The following is an 8,717-nucleotide window of genomic DNA, read 5'->3' as shown; positions in this document are numbered from 1 at the left end:
GCCCCCAAAACAGTCCTGAATTATTATCATTTTTATTTTTTCACTAACAAATAACAGCAGCTAGATTTTCAAGTTCTGGCTGTGATCTAGGAAGTCTGTGTGGTGTTTTTGTTTCATTGAAACATTTAACAGCATGACAGCTTTATCATCTCCCAGAATTTAGTGCTCAAAAGGGCTCTGTGCCTGGCTTGGGGACAGTCCCCAGCTCAAAGCTCAGGGCTTTATTCAAGTTCAGTCCTGATCCTGCTCCAGGGTGCTCTCCTCACAGATACTCAGGCATAGAAGTGGGAACAAATCTGCATGCTGCTTCTGTGGGCACTGAAGGGGCTTGACAAGAACCCCCACCCAGAGGGGACTTCTAGCTGTGTGAGGGCTCTCTGCTTCCTAGTGACAGAAGGAGTCTCCTCACATCCTCTAGAAAGTTGGGCTCACATTTCTGTGGAGAAGAGAACTCAGAGGCAGATCTGGGTCACTAGGTGAAGAGGACAACTGGAGTTGCTGGTTGTTCCCTCTCTAGTCATCAAAGTCATATGACTCAGATCCTGAGGGCTCCGGTGTCTTAAATCTGACCAAGGTATCCTGATTGTTGAGCAATAGAGACACAATACTAGTCACACTCACCTCAGTGAGGATCAAAGTCCCCACAGTCCTGGGAAGAGTAAGAGTGATGCAAACTTGCTGGATTGGCATGTCATACTCCACACAGGGCTGTCTGCAGCAACTCTCCCTGACTTCAGTTGCATCTTGATTCAGCACCAACAAAACCTGCTCCCCCAAACCCAGGAAAGCCGGAGTAGGCTTGCTCAACAGGCTGTGCCTGGTTCTTCAAAGCTCCTTGTAGATAAGCAGGATGCTGCTTGTTTCAGTTTTAGGTACCAGGGAAAGGCTCTTTTCTGTTTTAACCAGTGGTGCTGTGGTCGGTATCTGGGGTCAGTAAGGGATGAGTCTTTAAAATCAATCTCAATACACTGAACTGTGTTCTCAAGTGAGTCAGCCAGTGATTATATTTAAATAAAAATGGGGAGAATGGAAGAGCTCTGAGTTACTCTTTGAGCTGCTTGGAAAAAGCTGTTGCCTTAGCATCCAAGTGATCCTTTCAAAGGGTGAGGATTTTGTGTTCAAAAATTAGTTAAATATTTTAAAAAATTATATTTCAGTAGCCAAAGGCCAAACTAGCAGTATGGATCTGGCTCTGACAGGACAGGAGACAGGATGTGATCAGGATACTGGAGCTGGAGAGCAACAGATGTGCAGACAGTCCTGACATGTGCCTTTCACCCTTCTTTGTGGGTCACCCCTTTGGTTCAGACTGGCCAAGCACAGCTCCTATGCACTTCACCCACCCACAAAAGTCACCAGTGAAATAAAGCCCCAGAAACTTGACAGAGATGTCCACAAAGCCCTGGGCAGGCTAGTAGGAGGGTCAGGCAGCTCTCCTGGCCCCACCTCACCCTCTCCTCCTGGCTTCATTATAAACAACTTCTGAAAGTAACCATTAAAAGCCTTTCACATAAAGAGTCAAGCTTTGAAAGGAGTTACATTCATAAACTTATACTTTTATTCTCTTTCTGTACATGTTGGCAATGATAAAGCTTAAAGATGCATGTTCTATGAAATATGCAAAACAAGGAATTTACATAAATAATTTATACTTCAGAAAATTAAAGTTGAAAAATACTCCCACATTATTAGAGTTCACAGTATATTTAAAGTACATCAAGCTTTTCTCCTTATAGTTCAAACTATATTGTCTTAGCAGAGAATGATAAACTCTAATCAGAATAAAACGATCAAGTTCTGTTTATTCAGTGCACAAGTGGATGCTATTTCAGTATCAGGCCGCACAAGCCCCAAGGCTGCAGCATTTCATCTCAGCCCTTCACCTCCTGAGTGCTGTGACCCAGCAGAGGTCACATAGTGTGGAATGGTTCCAGCATCACCAACTCCACAGTGGACACATTTGCCAAGTGGTAACATCTGGTGGTCTGATGCCTCATTTCCACATAATACTTTTATAGCCCTGAAAATGGAAACCCTGGCATCTGACACAGTGGAGCGTGTTAACACGAGTACAAGGCACTGTGCTGTGGCATTTGTTTAAAAGATCATGTTTGCATAGATTGCTAGCAATTTAGTGTGCAATAAAATACAGGCCCAGCGAGTGTGGCTTTTTGATGGATGAAGCCATGTGATGCTCCTCTGCCCCAGGAGAGCAAAATCTCTCTTTAGACCCAGCCTTGTGGGCAGCTCCCCTGGTGCTGGCTTCTCCAGGCCCTCAAAGGAGAGTTTTTTGTTCAAAGAGTTGCAGGTCAAAGCGGACCCAGACTTCTCCAGTGGGAACTTCGTGCAGTAGTAATCGGCGGGTGGTGGGGCCTTTGCTTTCCTGTTCTGTTCGGATTTTTGCCACTGGAACTTCAGTACGACCCAGGAAGTCTGGGAAATAAACATCATGTGAGGATGAGGTATCTTTGTTCCCATTAAGATTTAAAAACTCCCAAGCAGGAGAGTCTGAAATAGCATTTAGACAACTTTCAAACACTGAATGGATCTCTGATACTGACAGCAGACAAATGTACAGTGACAGCTGCCTATGTGGAATGTTCTACCCATCCAGGACTGGCCAGTGTTTCCCTTATGTATACAGGTAGTGGCTGTATTCGTAGGACATGCTCTCCCCCAAACCCCCACCTCCTGCTGACATGGGCCTGTGTCATTTCCTGTAGGTGTCGTGGGGTTAGGTATAAGCACAGCTTAGGACCCTGGGTACAGACTCCAGACCCCAGAAAACTGGGAGTACCTTTAGGCCTTCATGCCGAGTTATACTTACCATCTGGAGAAAACTGGTCTCTGTCAAACATAGTGAGACACAGAACGTCCTGGTAAAGATCCTTGATAAAGAACTGGCAGTTGAAGTTCCACTTGGGATTTAGTGTGTCTTGGAGGGTCCTGGTGGTATAGCTTTGGGAGCCCATGCTGATTTCACAGTATGGATTACTTTTCCCTGCACAGAAACAATCCAAAGACACATGCAGTGTGGAAAGTGAATGGGGTGACCATGGCAGGGTCTGTAGGCTGCTTCACCAGAGACCATGGCAGGAAGCACCACTGCCTGGCAGGACAGTTACCTTAGAGTCTAGCAGCTGTATGGCCCCATGTTCCCAATGACGTCACAATTCTGGGGAACAAGTTTATGTCCTAACAGCAGGACTGCTCCCTGAAAGCCTGGCCAAGTACCTTTGTGCATGTTTTGTGTACTCTCATGCAGTAGCAGTCAGAATGGTGGCTGCTGGTTCTTGTTGGGAAATAGTGAATGATACTGGCCCAGGAGTTAGCTTATCAGGGTTCTAGCAACACCAGAGACACTGTTTTAAAAACTACCCATTATTCCATGTTCTAAAGAGGTAAGAAACAGGGTGTTACCACAGCTGTTGAATAAAAGCAGCACTTACCATTTGGTTTGCAGGCTTTTAATTCTGTAGCCTCAATGACATGTACCATCAGACGCCCAATACCTGAAGTCTTTTGAGAACGGGCTACAAAAGAGGAAATGAGTCATGTTAACTTTTCCTCTGAGAATGTAGACAGACACCACAGTGAAGAAGCAATGCTTGGGCCTCTGTCTGTTCTCACACACTCTCTCTGAGGCTGGAGACTAGCCCCCATGCCTCATGACCATGCTCTGCCACTGGCTATGCTTCTAGCTCCTGCTGTGTGTCACTCTAATCAACTAGAACTTAGCCCTGAACTAACTACTATCACCTGCTATTGCTCTGGGATTAGCAGCTAGCGTTGGCTCCTTCCTCAGGCTGTGTCGCCTGCTAGGGATGCCTTTTTGGCATCCTTTGCCCATCCGTACGTAACTCATCTTTCAAGATGCAGGCTAGTCTCAGTCACCGCAGCCTCCTTCCCTCTGAGTACCACTAGCCTCGACTGAGACACACCCCACAACCTGCTAGGCCTGACATGCTGCACCCTGTCTGCCTCCTCTGCCAGGGAGGAGCCACTGTGTTGCATGGACTGCTTTATCTAGCTGTAGCAGTCGGGCAAATACCTATGAATAGTTATATTAGTTAAAATGCATGCAGTTTGTCCAGTACTTCTTGCAAATAGCATTTCCTGGTTACTTTGTGTTAGGTACATGCTAGATCTTTATACAGAGTATATTTAATTCCATAATTGCCTTACAAGGTAGTTCCCATTTTACAGGTGAGGAAAACTGTGCCTTAGGAAGGACCATGTGCTCTGCTCACAGGCTTTTTATAGACAGGGTCTCATTCTAGCCCAAGCTGTTGGCCTTGACCTTGGAATCCTCCCATCTCAGGGACCTTTTCTGTTTTGTTTTGAGACAGAGACTGAGTCCCCTGACTGGCTTGGATCTTGCTATATAGACCAGGTTAGTTTTGGACTTACAGAGGTTTGCCTGCCCTTTGCCTCCAGTGTGGCAGGACTAAAGGTGTGTGCTACCACACCTAGGCCAGAGTTTTTAAATGGCAAGGTTAAAATGTAACTATCAGATAACAAAGTGCAAACCACTCATCAAAATTTCAATTCTATTTAAGCATTTCATCTTGGTGAGCAGTTTTATTTCATGTTTAATCTATTTAGAAAGGTTTTTGAGATATTTCAATTTGGACAGAGTGAGTCCTGTGGTCTGGACATGTGTAGTCTTCTCACCTTTTTTCTTTCTTTTTTTAAATTTTTTTGAGACAAGGTATTGTTAGGTATCCCAGGCTGACTGGCCTCAACCTTGAAGGGTTCCTGCCTCAGCTTCAGTGATGTATAGCCTGGTCTACACCCTACTCCCCAGTGGTCTACAGCCTACTCCCCAGTGTCCTCATGTCTCTACCTTGGAGCATGCCCTTGTTCCTTGAAGGCAGAGCCTGGCCTTATTGTCTCTGTGATGCACATCACAGGGCTTGGCACATAGCACATAACTGAGTCTGAAGGACTGTACCCACAGAGAACACACAGTGAGAAACCCATGGAGAATGCAGAACACACACAGTGAGAAACTCAGGAAAACCTTGATTTGCACTTTTGACAAATTAGAAGATTATGTTTTATGAAATGATTCAGTCATTGATTTTTCAATAGCAAGCTTTTAAAATAGTATTCAATTAGGAAAAGTCAATCTTCACATACCTTCAGGAACCAGAACAAAGTAAGGGGGACCTGAATAAAAACACACAGAGAGCTTCGGCTTCAGAAGTGGGAGCCTAAGTGGGAGGGGGAGGGGCCTGCACTGGGAAGATGGGGCTGGCACTGCCATGGGGGCCAAGGATCCTTTAGGACACTGAGCAGGTGGACGACCTGTCCTATGGACAGAGGACACAGTGTGACACAGACAGATCAGATCCCCTGCTCCCCAGGAGTCAGTGGTGACTTCAGAGAATGGAGAAGAGACATCTGAGGGCAATGCAGCCCTAACACAGCTCCACTCAGTCCTAAGGAGAGGCCCGGCGGCTGCCTGTGACACAGCAGTGGGAGACTGAGTAGGGAAGGGGTCTAGGTATAGGCCATGTTGGGGATGAGCCCTAGTTTGGGGTAAAAAACTCTTCTTAATTTGAAACGCTTGAAGATTCTCAGGCAGGGGGTTGGCATATAAGTAGAGTTGTCACTGTCAAGAGAGGAGGCTGACGGAGCCTCTGCAAGGACAGAGGCCTGGGGAGGCCAGCAGAGCTGCTGGAGGGGACTTGTCTGGAGTGCTGGGATTGCAGAGAAGACATAACCCACCACTGAGCTGATCATGGGAGGGTTGTCTGACAGACACAACAGAGGAGGGCGGCCTCCCAGGAAGATGGGAGGAAAGAGTTGAGAGTCAGATGAAGCTGCGTAGATGAGCCTCAGGATATGAGGAGGTCGGGGAGAATGTGTGTGTGTGTGTGTGTGTGTGTGTGTGTGTGTGTGTGTGTGTAAGTAGAGGAAGCTGGGACAAGGAATGGGTGGATTGCTAGTGTCCTTGAAAGTGCCATCTACATAGCAGTGGGGGAAAGATGGAGAGTGAACCTAGTGTACCGAGTGGTGGGGCTGAGGTGCTGGAGGGACCGACTGGGCCTCGGGTACTGGAGGCCAGGAGGGGAGACAGAGTCTGAGAGGGCAGGGGCAGAGCGCCATACCCAGTAAGTGGAGTCAGGTGAGACAAGATATGTCCCAGCAGGGTGAGGCTGGTCAGAGTGGAGGGAAAGGGGCAGGGACAGTAATAGCTGGCTACAGAGAAGGCAGGGCCTGCATCTGGTCCCATAGTGTGAGAGCCCAGGGCAGCTGCCGTGGGAGGCAGGGTACCTGGGCTCTTCTGCTGTGATGTGAATCCATCTCCCAGGCCTTACTGCTGGGGCAGCAGCTGGCATTTCTAGGACTAGACTCCAGTTTGCCTGTAGCACTTGGCAGCTGGCTCCCACCCGTCGGGGCACTAGCAGGTACCTTGATAAGCCTTTTCCCGTTTCCTCTTCTCAGTGTCGATGTACTGCTCTGAGGCCGCCTTGATCTTCTGGACCCAGGCAGTCCTGGCGGAGAAGCAGATGCTCATGAGGAGCCGGGAGGTCCCTGGTTCAAGCCCAGCCCAGCTCCACACCTCTCCCTTGCTGACCTCAGCTTTAAGCTCTTTTAGCAGGTTCCCAGTCACACACCTAAGTCCAAATGACAGACTGAACGGCTAATTAAAGCTGAGCTGAGACTTTCTAAAAATAGCTTTCAACAACACAAGGCCCTGTGAGGTCCTGGGAGCCCAGAGCTAGAGGAGACAACCACACTGATGGCAGCTCAGCATGGCAGGTGGTTACCAGAGAACTGTGCAGAGGGACAGCAGTGTCCCTTGGGATTGTCATCAGAGGTGCTTACCCTGGGAGCTCCACTGGAGGGAAGCATGGCTGGTGGGCATATGGCAGAGAGGGTGGCCAGCTGGCCAAGTGCAAGTCTGTGGGATGCAGATCTGTGGGGTTCAGGTAACCCCCAAGGAGATTTTAGTGGGGACCAGGTGTGGATCTGCCATTTGGGGAGCTTATGAGGAGACAGGAGGCAGGCTACTGTTAGTAGGCAGCTGTATGACGAGCCTACTGTGGGGCCGGGGAGGCTGGGGTTACAGTCGGCACGGCTTGACCATGAGTGGAGCTGGGCTTCTGGCACTGGGACATGCCCATGCTGCCTCCCAGACTAGTTCAAGACAGGCAACATGATGAGGACCGACCTCTCATTGATGCTGTCTGTTCGGAGGGTGTACACACGATCAATGTGGGAGATGTGGAAGACAGGCTCATCGCTGGAAGGGTCCGTGCGAAGTTTCACCAGCACTTCATTCAGGAAAATGGGCTGAAAGAATTAGGACCAAATACTGGTTGTGAGATAGGCCACAGCATTCCACCCACCAGAGAGAGTTCTTTTAAAAGTTCTGAAGAGCCTTGTGGTTGGGGAAGCGAGAGGGGCCTGGTGCCCAAGGTCTGTGCCCAAGAAGAAAAACAAGCCTGGTTAGCAAAGTTAAATACCCAGTGTCACTGAGCTGGGGACCAGCTCAGAGTGCCCCTGCTGCTGCTGTGACTGGCTCTCTGCACACTGATACCTGGCTTGATGTGTGAGTCACAGAGAAGCAGATGCTGGCTGTGGCCCAATGTTGTGTGGACAGGAGGGCATTCTAAAGCTGGCTCCCGCTGTCAAAGGCACCTGAGGCAGGGGAGGAGGCCCCGAGCGGAGGGCGGGAAGCAGGTGGGAGGGGATGCTCACATCAAGATGGCACTCACTGTCTTATACATTTTGAACTGAGCGCTGGACTTGGAGCTGAAGAGCTTCTCGGAGGCTGAGGAAGCGGCGAACTGCCTAACCAGGTAGGTGAGCAGCAGGAAGTCGTTGAAGAGGAACCCGTGCAGCTCCTTGCTGCTCTTTGTCTTGTATAACTTCCCGCTGTGCAAGAGCTTCCGGGGACCCAGGCAGTTGGTGAGGGAGTTGAAAATAAGTTGCTTAAAAAGAACAAAATGGCACTTTGTAAGTCTGAGCACAGATGATCCCACTGTGTGTGAAAGGTCAGTGCCCAGAGTCTGAGGTTGGCATGGTGACATTTTCTAGGCAGTAATACAGTTAGAATTGCCCACCTTTTCAGAACAAATATAAACAAAAACTTTCCTATTTATCACTGTTTAGAATTCCTTCTGACCTTGTGAAAAAAATTAATAGTTAATTCTACTGATTTCTGCCAGTAAAATTCAAAGAACTCACTACAAACCCCCCAATTTGCCTCTTCCAAAGGCAGGAAGACAACCCTAGGGGTGTCCTGAAGAGCAGGACAGTGAGCCCACACAGTGAAGTGTGGTCTGTCCATGCTAGGGGAGGTGTGGTGGACATTCCCTACTCACAGCCTGCCTGGGGCACCCAGCTCTGCTCACAGCCTCACCTCTGCCAAACCTTCACATTGCACATGTGCCTGGATCCACTCCAGCCGGTCTGAATTCTCCTTCTCCCGGACTCCTGGTGGTTTTTTTTTGTTTTGTTTTTGTTTTGTCCTCAAGACAGGATTTCTGTAAGTAGACCAGGCTGACCTTGAACTCACAGAGATCTGCCTTTGAATAAAAATGGTATGTCCATTTTGGGTAGAGCTGGGAGTTGGTTGCAGCAGGGGCTTTGTGGCTGGGTAGAGATCAGCCATGAAGATCAAGTCCCTGTTTGGCTTGGTGGGGGCATGGCCCAGGTACAAAGTAGGTGGGGAAAGGTCAAGATTCCCTGGATATGTGTGT

The 8,717-nt window shown here is 48.6% G+C and overlaps 1 protein-coding gene across 2 annotated transcripts; it reads right to left on the bottom strand.

The window, feature by feature from the left end:
• Positions 1-1,809: 1,809 nt before the first annotated feature.
• On the bottom strand, positions 1,810-7,770 carry LOC114635622 (intersectin-2-like). 2 transcript variants are annotated; one of them, XM_028784130.1, is made up of 7 exons: positions 7,731-7,770; positions 7,184-7,305; positions 6,421-6,503; positions 5,143-5,172; positions 3,450-3,533; positions 2,828-3,001; positions 1,810-2,433 (listed from the first exon to the last, which is right to left on the bottom strand). In XM_028784130.1, the coding sequence occupies exons 1-7, from the start codon at positions 7,740-7,742 to the stop codon at positions 2,276-2,278; spliced, it is 663 nt and encodes a 220-aa protein (XP_028639963.1). In that variant the 5' UTR covers positions 7,743-7,770; the 3' UTR covers positions 1,810-2,275. The 2 variants fall into 2 exon arrangements, with proteins under 2 accessions (XP_028639963.1, XP_028639964.1); XM_028784131.1 differs by lacking the exon at positions 5,143-5,172.
• Between the last annotated feature and the right edge of the window lie 947 nt (positions 7,771-8,717).

The sequence above is a fragment of the Grammomys surdaster genome, unplaced genomic scaffold (assembly GCF_004785775.1).
Source record: "Grammomys surdaster isolate TR1022 unplaced genomic scaffold, NIH_TR_1.0 114316, whole genome shotgun sequence".
Taxonomy (NCBI): Eukaryota; Metazoa; Chordata; class Mammalia; order Rodentia; family Muridae; genus Grammomys; species Grammomys surdaster.
This window is presented reverse-complemented; position numbering and strand designations above follow the sequence as displayed.

Bases quoted from the DNA above. Each gene is read 5' to 3' on its own strand.
- LOC114635622 (XM_028784130.1), bottom strand. The intron at 5,173-6,420 runs GTACCTGCTAGT...GTTTTTATTCAG, and splicing joins ACGGGAAAAGGCTTATCAAG to GTCCCCCTTACTTTGTTCTG. The intron at 3,002-3,449 runs GTAAGTGCTGCT...GTTTCTGTGCAG, and splicing joins AAAAGCCTGCAAACCAAATG to GGAAAAGTAATCCATACTGT.